The sequence below is a fragment of the Solea solea genome, chromosome 1, assembly GCF_958295425.1.
Source record: "Solea solea chromosome 1, fSolSol10.1, whole genome shotgun sequence".
Lineage (NCBI taxonomy): Eukaryota > Metazoa > Chordata > Actinopteri > Pleuronectiformes > Soleidae > Solea > Solea solea.
Window position 1 is genome coordinate 3594292 of NC_081134.1, and position 15601 is coordinate 3609892.

Here is a 15601-nt window from a genome sequence, read left to right on the forward strand (position 1 = left end):
CCAGTCCCCACCTCCCTTTTCCCATCCCATCCCAACCCATGCACCCCCCACCCAACCCGGCTCCTCCACTCCACTGTCCCCGCCCTAACCGCCCGCCTGTCCCGCAGGCAACACTCCTTCCATCCACGGCTTGCACTCAGTGGGGACAATAAAGCAGCGTTTTCACAGATGGACTGAGGGCGCACAGTGGCGCAGGATACTGCTATTTTAGGGATAGAAGCAGCGAAGAGAAGGATGGAATAAAGAGAGAGAGAGAAAAAGAGCTGGAGCTACTGTTAATCTTGAGCAAAAGCCACTGTGTGTGTATCCTCAGCGGGGACAGGTGCTTCTCTCCTCTGCTTCTTTCTTCTCTCCTCTGCTTGTCTTCTCTCTGCTTCTGTCTCCTCTGCTTCCTTCTTCTCTCCTCTGCTTCTGTCTTCTCTCCTCTGCTTCTTTCTTCTCTCCTCTGCTTCTTTCTTCTCTCCTCTGCTTCTGTCTTCTCTCTTCTCTCCTCTGCTTCTTTCATCTCTCCTCTGCTTCTTTCTTCTCTCCTTTGCTTCTGTCTTCTCTCCTCTGCCTCTTTCTTCTCTCCTCTGCTTCTTTCTTCTCTCCTCTGCTTCTCTCTTCTCTCCTCTGCTTCTTTCTTCTCTCCTCTGCCTCTTTCTTCTCTCCTCTGCCTCTTTCTTCTCTCCTCTGCTTCTTTCTTCTCTCCTCTGCCTCTTTCTTCTCTCCTCTGCTTCTGTCTTCTCTGCTGTTCTTCCTCCTCTCTGTTTCATTCATCACCAGCTGTGGAAATGTTCCTGCATGGCCTTTATTTCTAATTAGTTGGAGCTCATTCACTCAAACAGTCCTTCACTCCGCATGCTTGTTGAAGTTGATGATAATATCACATGAAGCTGCTCACCTCCACCATGACCTGGTTACAAAATGAACTCAATATCAATGAAAGTCTATGGGAAATTAGTCAATTTCTCACTGGAATTACGTCAGTAATGGTCTCTTTCACTAGTTTCAGGTCTTTTTCAATAGAACATGATGTCATTTGTGTAAATTATTCTGAATTCAGATGAAAAAGCATGGTTCATATGAGTAGAGAAAAGTGATGCAGTGCCCTATTTGACCCCTTTGCAACTTCATGTCCACATGAAATTCAGTCCACAGGGCCAGGCTGCCTTTGGCCCCAGGTTCAGTGTACTAGTGGCGCCTGTCCCGCCAGTGCGCCGTAGGTTTCTCTTTACTAAAACGGACATTTCATTGATCAAAATGGGAGTTAGTTTTGCAGCTGGAGGACTATGTCCATTTCCTCTATACAGTCTTTGGTTTCCAGTCATATTCCCTCCTGTTTGTAGGACGTCTCACTTTACTAGCGCAATGTTGCTGCTGCTGTTACTGCTGCTGCTGCTGGCGCCTCCACCTGTCTTGACGGAAAACAAATAACTTCCTGTGTGCAGTGCGGTAATGTTGCAGACCAAAAGATACCTGGAAACACAGAGAGTCGGGTTTGTTGGTTCCTTTTCGTTATCGGTCCGAGCCGTGGAGACATTGGTACAGATCCCTCTTTTCAAAGGCTGGATCATACTTTCCGCATCCATGTGTGAGGATACGCAAGATGTAAATTTCGTCATCCACCCATTTTTGTACGGACCTACAATCCAGTGCGATTCTCCATGGACCAGACAATGCCGACCGCACATTCTCCCTGTAACACAACACTTTCCAGTTGGTGATGCGCTCTTGTTTTGGTCAAAGAGAGACAATGAAGAAGACGGGCAACCACGGAAACCTGACTGTGGTTATATGAGGAAGTCCACTGGTATCCTCACATGTTCAACTCGGTGCTCAAAGAATAAAAGGAAACTACTACTACTGCTACTAAAATGGAATATGAGATTAAAGACGCATGCGTGGAACTCCAGACTGATGCGGTGTGGTTATAGTCTGTAACCATGCTCTGAGGTTATATTGTCTATCACTATGGAATTCTTTGTCCTTTTTGAATCTTTCATGTATTGTGTTGTATTTTTATTCTTTTTTTTAATTGGACTATTAGTTTGTAACAAATAAATTCTACATTTTTAGTGCTTCTACCAGCATTTATCGAGACTATGACGAAACAATATGTCGATTTTAAGTGTTTTTGATGTCGAAAATGATGGAGAATGGCAGATGAATCCGTCCACGTGTCTGCTGTTCAGGCTCCCTGTCACCCTCTCACCACCTGCTTTGGTCAGTTTGTCAGTGTAGTAACACGCGGGTAAAATCGATGAATAGGCCTACCCACGCAGTAATGCGTGAGAAGTGGGTGGTCCGAGCGTTTATTCAGCAGCAGCCAACCAATGATGGGGGGGGGGACGCAATTAGTGTCCAGTTGGGATTGACTTGTTTGTTTTCCTCATGTGTCTGCTCCTCTCCCTGCAGGTGACAGTCCAGAGCTCCTCTGCCCTCCTGAGGATTCAGTGAGACAGGCGGATCTGTGCGCCCGACCATGGCCTTCCCATCAGCCCCCTCTGCATTATGGAGCGTCAGCTTATTGACAGTACTATTCGCTGCTGCGGTTCACTGCAACATCGTCTATGGTAAGCACCACTTTCGCTCTTTATCTGTCGGCCTCCTATTCTCTCTATCTCACTGCTTCTCCCTGGGCCCCTGACCTCTGCGACCCTCCCTCTCTGTCTCTGGCCGTGCCCCTTATCTGTTGACTTGAGGCCTTTTTTTCGGTGTTTCCTGTTTTATGACAAGGGAACCAGAGAGCCGTTAATAAGCACATGGGACAATCCCACCTTACCGGGACCCCAGTGGAATTTCTGCTGTTGTTTTTGTGGAATGTGTGTGACGTTCACGTGACTGCAGAGCTGCACACACACACACAAGCACACACTGCAGATCATCGCTAGTGTAGTTCTCTGTTGTTTCCTCTTCTCTTTCTCTTCTGCTTTGACATTTTTAGTCACTTCAAACACAATCACTCTAGAGAGACACTCTCTCTCTCTCTCTCTCTCTCTCTCTCTCTCTCTCTCTCTCTCTCTCTCTCTCTCACTCACACACACACACACACAGATTTGTGTAGCCATTCTTGTTAGGACTCCACATTGTCTTGCATTCTTCTGGACCAAAGAGCTTTATCCATCCCTATCCTTGACCATGACCAGCTTCCCTAACCCTAACCCCAACCTCAAGTCATCTTAAATCAAATCCAAAACTGTAACCAGAGCTGCAGAAATGAGGTTCCGCCTCATTAGGACCAGGCCTGAAAGAGTTAGTGTTTATACCTAATGATTTAACACACACAGAGTCCTACAGTTTGAACAGAAGAAGGCTAGTGGAGCCTAGTGAGAGGTGGAACGTCTTCAATCTTAAGCAACAGTCTTGACTACAGCTAACTACTGAAGAAGACACTTTATCTCTTGTCTTTACATAATGACATGCTCAGCATCTCACCGTCTTACACCATATCCGTGCATTCATGCAACGTGGAGATAAGAGGTCGTCATGGGCTTTCTTGAAAAAACAGCAACACGTGGAGTTCCAGCTGAAACCCGCCATGTTGGGCCGGGAAGAGACGATGTGATGAGAAAAGGAAGCAATGTGAAGTGATCTCATCCCAGCTGTGAGTGAACGGGTGTCCAATGTGTTTTTTTTCCCCCTCAATTACATAACAAGTGAGCGGAGGCTGGTAATGCAACCTGTAGAGGGCAAACTGTGCCGATGGCCAAGTGGAGCAATATGATTGGCCTTTAATCCATAGAAAATTGATTGACACAGGTAAACTCCCATTGGCATTTTCTCATTACATTTGCAATTTGATTGCACTGAGCGTTTGCCAGAGAAGCGTGAGATGATATAGCAGGTAGGGACGCACCTAATGAACGTCCCCTGATTTGCATTTGTAATGCATTCGCTCGATTCCTCGCGCTCTTTTGTGCGCACCCACACAACTTCTCCAATCTGAATACATTTCCGTGAGTCCGCGGTGCGTGAACGCATGGACTGTACACACATATGTGCAGTCAGCACAAAGTGTGCACACACACACACACACACACACAGTACATGTACTGTACTTCCATTTGATTTACCCACATCAGCTGTTTCCCACTTTCCCTTGAATTATGCACACTTGTAATTCTGCGTGTTTGTGTGTGTGTGAAGTGTGGGGGAGTGAGGAGTGTTAACAGTGAGCTCATACTGGTCAGTGCAGTAAAAACGTGTGAAAATATGTCGCCGGTGCCAACATTCTGGGATGAGTTTGCTGCTACACAAATGCAAAATAGAAGCCTGTTGAAGCTGTTGAAGATGAGTGATGCACAAACAATCTCCAGATTGAGGTGCTGATGAGGAAATATCAATCCCTTGTAAGATCGCTGACCCTCGGCTGTGCAGCCTCGCATTGAAACGCAGGCAGCGCTTACTTATTTGGGTCTGAAAATGATTTTGGCTCGCATTCAGACACACGTCACATTTGATTAAGGTGTGCCTAGCAGGAGGCCTGACCATGCATGACCAATTCTTGCTTTGGTTTCACCTAGACGCTGTTTAACATTATCATGTCAGTCAAGGAAAGTAATTAAGCCCGGGAAGTCTGACAGTGTTCAGGAGATGAGAAAACACGTCAAAGAGGGAAGTTGAGAGGAGACGGCAAACGTGCTGACTTAAGAGACTTTCAGGCTGCATGTGCTAAATCCTCGAGGCTTTGTCCTTCTTTTCTCTTTTTTCCTTACATAACAAAACACAATCACATAATCATGTTGCAGAAATTAAAAACGAATAGCAATTCTACGATGAAACAATAACTTTTGTGACAATAAAGTTTGGAATTAGAATCCCAGCAGTGTGGGAAGACATAAATCATAACATGAAGGTACAGTTTCATCAAGAAAAGCACAGGAGTTTGTCTCATTGGCATTAGTGCAAGAAATTCTGACAATTTATAGACTTTCTCATTGGCAAAGCAGGGACCCAGCTCTGCTGGGACCTCATGCACGGCGCCAAGACCAGTGCCAGAAAGACAGCAGAGAGGAAGGCATATTTATACATGAATCTTTTGTTCACCGTGCTTTACTTTTCAGAAAAATGGTGATGTTGCAGCTTCAGAGGGAAATGTTGTGTGTAAGCTCTAGACCACTGGTCCATCACTTACCTCTGTTCTTATTGGTGGTGCTGTTGACACAGCACTAGAGCGGTTAAAGGGCTCGTTCAGGGTTTGTGTGTGGATGTGTGAGGTACTGGTACATTATCATCACTGACTTCACTGAGCACACCACAGAAGCCTGGTCTACTGCTGCCTTATTGGGTGAGTTTGTGTCTCTTAGGTAAATCAAAATAAAGGATTGGAAAGACAGAATTCACAAGATAACACGTTTGGAGTTACTAATGGAAGCAGCAGTGGATCCACAACTCTCATGAAATGTGATGTAAAATCTCTGATTTTCTCTGTGGGGTTTGGTAAGGGGGAGTGAGCTGTTTCCAAACTTCAGTTTCCAGCCAGAAAAAGTGGCTAATATATTCTGAAGGTATCTTAGACTTAGGCAGTTGTAGATTTTATTAGGTGAGCCTTTTGTTAAGTGGCTAAAATCGTTTTTTTAATCCTGCCGGCAGCCATGTTATCAGTGAAAGCTTATATCTAGTTCCCAGGTTATTTCATGGAGACGGTGATGCCCTGCGGCAACGTGCTCCGCCAAGTCTATATTGATAATGTGTCAATAGCACATTTCAAAAAACCCCGAACTATCCCTTTGAGTAGCAGATGAAGGAGGGACGAAGGGTGGGGCAGTGAGATCATGCCGTCATAAATGAGGCGTCCGTACTCAGAGGCCGTGAAACACAAGAGTCCACTTAGCATAAATAATTCAATGTTATGTATCAGAGAGGAAAAAAAACGATTAGCTCAGCAAATCAATGCGAGAGCAGATGAGGCATCAAAGTGCGGCTCTGCCCGTCACTGCCGTACTCTTGAGTCCACGGCGAATTAAAAACATGCAGACTGTTTGTCTTTTTTTCATCGTCGTAAAAAAAAGGAAAGTGAGGGGAAAAGGTTATGGCAATGAGTGATTATTACACATAAACCAACAGGCTGCATGACGTAAGCATTTACATCCCTGAGTCTTTTCCACCGCCTCATCTGCATCCGATGCTTGTTACAGTGCGGACAATGGCACAAAATGGTGAGTGTTTGTCTGTGAATTTTAGATGTTGAATCGCAGCATCTGGCGAAAAAGAAAGACAAATAGTTACATCCAAACACTGAAGTAGAGAGGAGAGCTCGATTGGTTCAGGAGCTTAGACTTAGACATGTTTCATCAGTTCAGTACCTGTCATACAGTTTGAGGATTAGCGGAAGGTCCCGTGTGTTTGACAACAATCCCAGCTGTCTGCATTAAATATCTTTAGTGTCACATCATCAGCTCATGCATTCCGGTTGGTTAGATGTGTGAAATTCGGGAACCTGAGTACTCTAATGTGGGTATACAGGTAAGAAATATATATATATAGTATTATAGTAAGTCATCATTCGACATATTCACAACATAACTATTTATTTGCGGTGTTTTGGTCTCTTGTGACACCCAGTTACAGCTGCCCAAGAACACAACTTGTAGCAATTTGATACCTTAGTGATAACTTGGTTGCCAGCAACACAGGCCCCAAAAAGCCTTGATTCCCCTCTCAAAAGTGAGAGGAGGGGAAATTAAAGGACGTTGGTGACAGATGTGCAGGTGTGGATACTTTTCTCCTGAATAGGGAAGTAAAACAGAAAGTTTTAGCCATGGTTAGTTTACTCTTTCATACAGTACAGGCGATATTGGTGGATATTTTAACGCATATAAAGCATGTAGGGTCTAGTATTCTCGCCTTGTTGTCTCTTCTCATCATGTGATCGTTCTCTGCTGCTGCTGCTGCTGCTACAGACTCACTTTCACATGACATGTGGAAATGAACCAAACAGGTTGAGTGTTTGTAAAAGTAAAAGAGACGGGACACTCGGGGCTCCTCGTTTTCATGGTCCGGAAACTTTCCGTGAGCGGCAGCTCATCCTCTCCATTGTTTTGATTTGGTTTGCAGTCACTGTCTTTAGTCTTTCAGTTTTTTTTTTTAGGGATTTATGTTTGACTAGGCTTCCTTGGAGCGAGTGAACGAATGGAGCAGACACTAATTGCGTGCCAGTTGACATATCCATTTCCACAGCTGGATGTGCAGCCATGCGGATTGGAAAGCGCCTCTCAGAAGGGCACAGATTAGGCATGCAATTGGCCGGCTGTGCCCTGGTTCTGTGCAGCTGACCCACTTACCTCGGAGCTGAGTGTGGAGTGTGGAGGGTCTGTGAGCAGCCTGCAGTACGTGGGCATCCAATCAGCCACCTGTCCCCTCGTCTCCACAGGACCCTGACCCCCGGGCCCTGGGAGACTGTAATCGCGACAACCAGAAATGTGTCTAATAGTTTATTTACCTCAACAAGTGCCGCTGCTCTGAACAACTGAATGAAGCCCGATTCTTCCAGCTGAGGCAAAGAAGGATTAAAGGATGGCAGCAGTGTGGATCAGTGGTGGCGTGGCAAGATTTACAAGCGGGAGGGCTCCACATGTGTGCGCTTCATTTTACCCTGACACAGAATGGGCTCATTTCCCCCTCGACCTGCTCTTTCTCGCTGGCTCCATGCCCACTTCCTGTGTGTGCTTGCTGTTGTTTACTGTGTGACTTCCTGTGTGCCAAGATGGGGAAGTATTTGGCTAATACACAGTACGGCTAACATACAATAGCAGTAGGCGGTTCGGATAGGAGGCCACTGCCTGTTAACAAGGCTGACTGATAAGCAGTGACTCATTAACAAGCCGAGGTACAGAGAGCCTGGGGGAATTACCGCCTAGCCACTGTGACATTAATAAGAGGCCTAAGCTATTTTTCCATTTGGCTCTGCTGGCACAGAGCTAAACCAGTGGTTTCCAATCTCGACCCTGGCTATTTACTGGCTCCACTGCTTTTCCATTTGTTTCAGCTAGTGGGTATGCTGTCTGATTTGAGTGAGGAGGATCGGTATTGTCAGGGTGAGCTGTAGGTAATGACATCTGCTGCTTCAGTGGAGAACCACATTCCTCTCATTAGTTGTCTGCAGTTTCATTCAGCAACATCTGGGGGGGGAGTCCAATTAATTCCTCTAACACTGATCATGCCAATTAATTAGCAATATGTTCTGTTTAAATGTAAGACAATGATCATTGTACACTACAGATCTCAATCAAAACACTACATACTTTCACATATGGGCTGTCACATATACATGTATAATATGTAGTAAGTCTAATGTGTACAAAGTGGTGAGAGTCATCCACAAAACCCCCTTTCCCAAGAGTGTCATGGAACTATAGTTGCATACCTCCTTCTTTTTGTAGGTTTATGCACCTGCTTTAAATAGGCAGAGATGTTGCTTCCACTTGTAGAAACATAAATGCCCATGATGGTGCCCCATATGAAAGGCTTATTCAAAATATACAAACAATAGTATAGTAGTAAATAGAGTATACACGTTGTATATTCAGTTTCGGCCAAAAAACCAAGACACGCTACAGATGCACAAATGAGAGCTATGGAATTGTGACACGCATATGTTTCAGTGTTATTCAAATGCAGCTTACAGAGCCTCTTTGAATACTAAGGCCAAAAAAGTAGGCCAAACTGTTTTTTTATCCACTCTGAAATCAGCTACTTCACATCATCATTTACTGCATTTTCTTTGCATTTCAAGGATAGCAAGTTTTTCTTCTTTTTTTTCCCCTCACACATACATCAGGCAGCAAGGCAGGAAATAGGGTGTTAATAATCCATTCTTTATTTAGATTTATTTCTTGGTTTAATGTTAATTCAGGAGGGCTACAGCAACATCGCAGTCATCTTAGACATCCCAAGGTTTGTTTGCTTAGTACTGACAGCCGCGTCAGAAGAAGCGTTCCCCTTGGACGTCTAAAATACAGCAAGAACAATGCAAAACTCAAAACAACCATCTCTTAGCAGAATGTATAATCCAAAGCTATGTTGCTCCTTTTGTCTTGTGGGTTTATTCTTCTCTGATCCTTTAAGTGTTTTTGTCATCCCCATCATTTGGGATTATAAACTGGATCCTGATTGTTCAGCATTTGTTTGCAGCAGATTCACATCTGGCAGAAAACCAATTATTTCTCCTGTTCATCATGCCGATTAATTAAGGCGCTGTGGCTGATTGATTAAACTCCCGACAAAGCTCTAACTATGAGCACCAGACCCCACGGGGATGATTTGCATGACACAGTTATGCCCGTTGCCGTGTCTTTATACGCCGTATCTCCAAAGACATGCTCCAACATCACATGTTCGTGAGTGGCAGCGAGACAAACTCACTGCTCAACAAGGCACAAGTGTTGATAAGTGTTGCGTGCCTAAATTAAGCGGAATTAAAATGCAGTGGCGAGACAGAATCATTGGAGGAATCTGGAGCACCCAAATAAGTCTCCATTAGACCTCATCAGTGTGAGGCTGAGCTCACCCACCCAGTCCTTCTCACTGCAGGCAGCTTGAGATTACATCAGCTCCATCCATGCTTATTTCTACCGTCATAATAACAGCAGATGCCATTTAGAGACTGAAATAGAGAGAATTGCTCTTGATGTTTAGCGGTATCACTCTTGGCTTCCTCTCAGGTGCGCTTAAAAGACACATCACTCTGCAGCAGTAGGGTCGACGAAATTAGAGGTCCCGCCGCGTTTCCAGAGCTGTCAGCAATAAACCATCACTTCACAAACACACCGCTGATTAAAAAAAACAACATCAACAACAACAACAACAACAACAACACTGGCTTTGGAATGAATTAATTCACCTCATTTTCAACAACAAGAGCCCTTATTATTGCGCTGCACACTCAACTGGCTCTTCCTTTGATCAGAGCCTTCACTCTCACCAGCTCCTACCCCGCCTCCTCTTTTGCTTTTCCGTTATCTGCTGGAATTCTCCGGTGGGTTTTTTTTAATTGATTGCTGTGGGGGAAGAAATCACCCATCCTGTCATTGGCGCATGGCTGGTCAGTCAGACTGAGGGCTTCCTGGAAAGGTGTATCCGTTAGTTAAAACCCATCATGGGGCCGTGTGAAACTCCAGCTATGAAACTGTATTGGTTGGACGACACAGGCACTCAAGGCTGTGAGGCGCAGCGTTTGTGCTTTTTCGAGTGTGTGCACTGAGGGTTCTCCCAAAGCACGGGAGCTCCACCAGTAAAAGAGCAGAAGAATGCTCTTGTTTATCACGTCTTTTTGATGATGCCATCACTTCAGCGCGTGGTAGAGTGTGTGTCTGTGAGGGCATCTTATCACTGATCCCATAAAGGCATTTTAATACACCTGTGATCTATCGTGGGAATTCTCCCTGTAGTTTGTTTTCTACTGAAGATATCACTGCCCCTGGACCGCTAACATGTCACCATGGAGAACATCAGAAATGCCTATCTATATGTGTATATATATATATATATATATACTGTATATCTATCTATCTATCTATCTATCCATCCATCTAGTTTTTTATGTATTGACATTAGCATAATTAAAGTCTTTGTATTGTGACTCAGTGGAGTTCATTTATGGTTTCACTGCACCGCTGCACAGTCACGCGACACGACGCTGCTAGAACGCTCCCAAATGCATCTGCTATTAAAATGCAGTCTGTATTATTGAAATGCCCTTTGCATAATACAGTACCTGGCATTTAGTGTATGTGTGTTCGTCGTCAATTTACAACCCCGTTGCAACTGGATCAAATTTTTCATGCGCACGGTGCGAGGCGAGGGGGAGTGGACGTTGGGAGGCTGCATTATCAACAAGAACAAGCGCGGCGGGTGTAGGATCATTAGACTTGATGCTACGGAGAATGGATTTACTTTTCACTGAAGTGGAAAAGGTCGTCTTTTATGGGTCTTTCCTGGGAGGCAACAAAAAATGATGACGTGTGTTTTTTTTGCTGAAGTTTGCAGCTATTGTAAATGCTGGGCAAGAAGGAGTGAGAAGTGATGGGGATGGAGTGTGCTACTGGAAGTATCTGTGGACAAGATGAGTTGAGTGTAAACCCTTGTAGTGAATTTAGACTTTTCTGCACTGTGTGCAAGTTGTGAAATGGGAATGCACACTGTGTGGACTGCAATTACACTTGGCGGAGGTTTGCACCCCTCTACAGGTGCTCTACACCACTGTTTCCCAAAATTGTTACACGGGGACCTTTTTTCAAGATGACTTACTATCAGATTTATGCGCAATATCTGAAACAACTCATATTATTCAATATGGTAAATCTAGAGATTTGTTTGATAAATGATTTAAAACTTACTTTACATAGTGTTTAATCATTAAAGTAAGGCTGGAGAAATCTCTTGTGACTTATCTGTGTGTCGCATAAATAATAAGAAGGACACTGATGTTTATCACAATTATTATTATTATTTTTCTCTGAAGCCTGATTTATTCTCCTTAGCGTGACACTTTTAATGGTGTATTGTGTAGTAATGATTACACATCATGGTGAGACGACAGGTTGTAACACAAAGAGCACAAAGAGCACTTTTTTTGCACAAAAAGGTTCAGGTTTTCAAAAGCAAAGCATGCACTCAGGCTGGTTTATTAATGGAAACCTCACCTAATTTACATAAACAAGACTCGTGCGAAGGATACAAGTAAACTATAAGTAGTTTATTCAGTGTCTGCCTCCTAAATGTTACAAACTGAACTTTTCAATGTTTAAAAGTTCATTTTAAATCTCTTGTATCAACAGCTTTATCAGATCCATCCAAAATAAAGAAAAGAAATAGAGATTTTGATAAGCAGATGGTACCGATCAGAATGACACACTGTGGAGCGGCAACTGAATGGAGCTGACTGGAGGACAGTGTGTGGTTACACGGAGACGATTGGAACATTTTGCCGGAGCATAAATTGTAAACGTTACGTGACTCATTAAGTTTTGTTGAGCGACAATTATCGGAAGTGTCAAGCAACGGATTATGAATCTGGCTCAATTGAATACGGAGCTGAATAAGCGGCAGCGAGGGCTCTAAATATTTCCTGTGGTTGGATTCAGGTTTCATACGTTTCATGTAATATCGCATGTGGGATTATTCAACGTGAAGAGATGAAGGACCTGAAACCAGATTTGATAAAAATCTGACACACACACACACACACAACAAAATAGAGTTTAGAAACTCGAGCCCAGACTGAGATTTACCGCCACCTTCCTCGGGCCCTGACGTAAGGCCGGGCTTGTGATCATGTTGCTCGATCACGTAGTTTTTGCGGCTGTGATGCATTCACTGATGCTCGTAAAATCCGCCCCCTCACTGTCACACTCGTCACATTAATTTAATTTAATTTAATTTAATTTAATTTAATTTAATTTAATCTTTTAGCCAAGTGATATAACATTTGTGACAATATCAGCCAAGAATTTTAAGTGAGGGCAGACTGCTAAACATTTAAAAATGGAGTGCATAGTTTTGTTATTTATTTTCAGGAACTTTCAAATACTTTTGTGGGTTTGGTTGACCGTTCATCAGAGTCATTGCCACCGCGTTGATATGTATTTATCAAAGGCAGTTCATTGTTTGAATACTTAGAATTCGGTGGTAAATCCATTGCTTGTGATCTCCATGTAGATGGCATTTCAGTAGATGTGCTCTGCTGCTCTCACCTTTAGTTTTTTTCTTCTTCTCAAGTGGAGAGATCGGATTGAACGATTGAAGTAAATATTCTAGAGCAGCACTCTATTGATAGAACACTGGTGACATAATCTCATTTGCTTTAATCTGGCGTCCTTGTGCTCTCACGAGAGACACCTACTGTACATGTTCACCACTCATAATCAGTGCTGGGACTATAGCAGCTTCCTTTGAGCGTGGAAAAAAAGGTCAGCCAATCAATCAAACAGTCAATCACTGCAATGCAGGTTGTCCAGTGGGCAGATCAATCTGGGGCTTTCATCAAGGTATGATGAGCACATGATGAGTGGTGGGGGCTTTAGACAAGGAGGCCATCACCGCGCGGTGTAACTCGTCGCCGCTGCGCCGCGTGAAGACAAAAGCACCAAATAGGCATCTCTAATCTCCCTGCTGAATGCACCCGAAACAAAGAGAGGAGGAACGCAGACATAGAGGCTTGGACACACATAGGATAAGCTGATTACCAGGGGAAGAAGGGAGGGCGAGGGAGGGAGAAAGACAGAGGCATGCACGTGAACAAGAGAAATCCATACAGTAAGAGAGCATGAGGGCAGAGGAAGGAGGAGGAGGAGGAGGGCGAAAAAGGAGGGGCTTGGGAAGAGAGAAGCGAGTGCACACTAATGATGGGGTGCACAGACCGGAGAGAAAATGAAAAAGAAACAGTGTAGGGTGCGAGGGAGGGAGGGAGGGAGGGAGAAGAGAAGAAACCAGAGAAAATGTGAGCGCTTAAAAGGACGAGCCACGGTGCTACACAGAGCATGCAATAGGAAAATGAAGGGAATGCACAATTGTGTGTGATATCATTGTCAGGAGCGTGACACCATCAGAAACAGGGCATTATGCAAATGTGAGGCTGCTATGGCAATATAATCGCTACCTGTGTCGTCTCACCTGCGCTGAAGCTATATATACATAAAGGAATTACCGTCAATCCAGGTGGACAGACTAAATATACAGCTGATTAAAATTAATGAGATTTACTTGGAAAAGAATATGGTCTTTCCTAAGCTGCTTATTCCTTCACGAGAATCTGACACGCACACACGCGCGCGCACGCCTCATTTTTCATTCACTCTCTCTCACTTTGTTTTCTCACACTCTGCTAGTCAGACTATTAAGAATCCTCGGTAAGCTTACACACACACACACACAAACACTGTCTGTGTGTCTGTCTCACAGCCGATTTCTGTCTCACGCAGACTTAAACATGCTCCTTGTTCAATGAACATGTCAGTGTGTTCGCACGCACGCACACACACACACACACACACAGGACTTCCATTCATTTGGACTGCCGAACCAAAGCGTTTTCCCAACCCTTAACCAGAACCAGATAAAGCCGTTCCTTAACCTTACTCACTGCAATTCACATTTAACCGAATAAAGTTCTGCCTCATTAGGACCAGGTTTTGGTCACCATGAGGACTACTGGTCCTGAGGTCAGTTTTCCTTACTTGTTTTTCATTAATTTACAACAATAATCTGACACTTGTTGTCCCGACACCGGCCAATCATGCGCTCGGAAATAAGATAGATGCTGTAAAGTGTATTAAAACCTGTTTGGATGTTAGATATCCCCCCCCCCCCCCCCCCCGACCCTCATGTGGAGGACAAAGTGATAGAAAATGATGATTTGATGTAGGAGCCAGGATTGATTTAGTTTAGGGTTAGTTTAAATGTTACAGTGTAATTTGGGAAGTAGTTAACTGCCTGAAGCCTTTGATTAAATATTCTTGCAAGGAAAGGAACATGGCTAGACAGGTAGATAGATAGATAGATAGATAGATAGATAGATAGTTAGATAGATAGATAGATAGTTAGATAGATAGATAGATAGTTAGATAGATAGATAGATAGATAGATAGACAGAAACAGTGCCTACGAGTCAAGCCCATATGAAAACTGCCTACAGCTAATGACTTTGCGTGGTTTTGGAATTAAGTGTACCTCTGTATATTATTTCCATTTCCTGCATTATATGCAGAGCACATTTGTAAGTAAAGAAACAAGCAAACGAACAAAAAAACAAGTAAATAAAAATTGGCATCATACTCTCTAGTAGAGATTGGCTGCATTTATTCCTTAAGAGTGTTATTAGCAATAGAAAACACGTTGGTCGACCTCCAGCTCACACAATGAGAAACTCGGAGGCAATATCAGAAAAAAACAAAACAAACACCCACCACACTTACTGTACATACATTATGCATGAGCCCATGGCCAAGAGCTCAAACACACACACACACACACACACACAGACACACTTACCTTCGGAGGCCCACTAGTCTTTAAAAAAATACCCATGTGAGCCGAGCTGTTGACTACCAGGCGTGTGTGCACGCTTCATTATCTCTGTGCATCCATGGGTTTGTATATTTAGCAAATGAACTGCACGCATGTCACTGTGTTCACTCCCCTCACTTTACCACATCGGCTGGAGAAATTGACACAGTGTGAAAATAATCACACACTTTACGAAGCCTCTTCTGTCTCCTCTGTTCGAGCCACTCACTCAGCAGCTGACAATCAAACCCCCGTCTCATCCAAAACCTCGCGTGCATCCATACTAATGTGTACAATATAGCACACACACACACACACACACACACACACGTCCTCTGTCTCTATCTTCCTTCTCTCCCTCCCTTCGTTTCTCAGCCTGGTGAATACTTGAACGCTATTATGACTTTTGCTATCGAAAGCAAACAGCGGGGCAGGATTGAAAAGAGCCTGCCAGACCTCCTGTTTTCCATGCTGAGAGTGCCGCAGCATGTAGAGTGCTATTCTGATTATTCGGGCTTTTTTTTTTTTTATCTCTGCCCCTCCCCCCCCCCCCCCCCCCCACGCTTCTTTGGACGGGGGCCATTTTCAGTGACAGATTTATCGACAAAGCTCCTGC

At 44.1% G+C, this 15601-nt stretch overlaps 1 protein-coding gene across 2 annotated transcripts in view; it reads left to right on the forward strand.

Annotated features, from left to right (window-relative positions):
- The first annotated feature begins 301 nt into the window (after positions 1–301).
- cadm3 (cell adhesion molecule 3) overlaps positions 302–15601 on the forward strand; it is a 104255-nt gene continuing 88955 nt past the window's right edge. The window contains exons 1-2 of one of the 2 annotated variants that reach the window (XM_058629769.1): positions 302–322; positions 2398–2555. In XM_058629769.1, the coding sequence (XP_058485752.1) occupies positions 2465–2555 (91 nt within the window). In that variant the 5' untranslated portion in view covers positions 302–322; positions 2398–2464. The remainder of the gene's footprint in view (positions 323–2397; positions 2556–15601) is intronic. The other variant, XM_058629779.1, reaches the window with a different exon arrangement.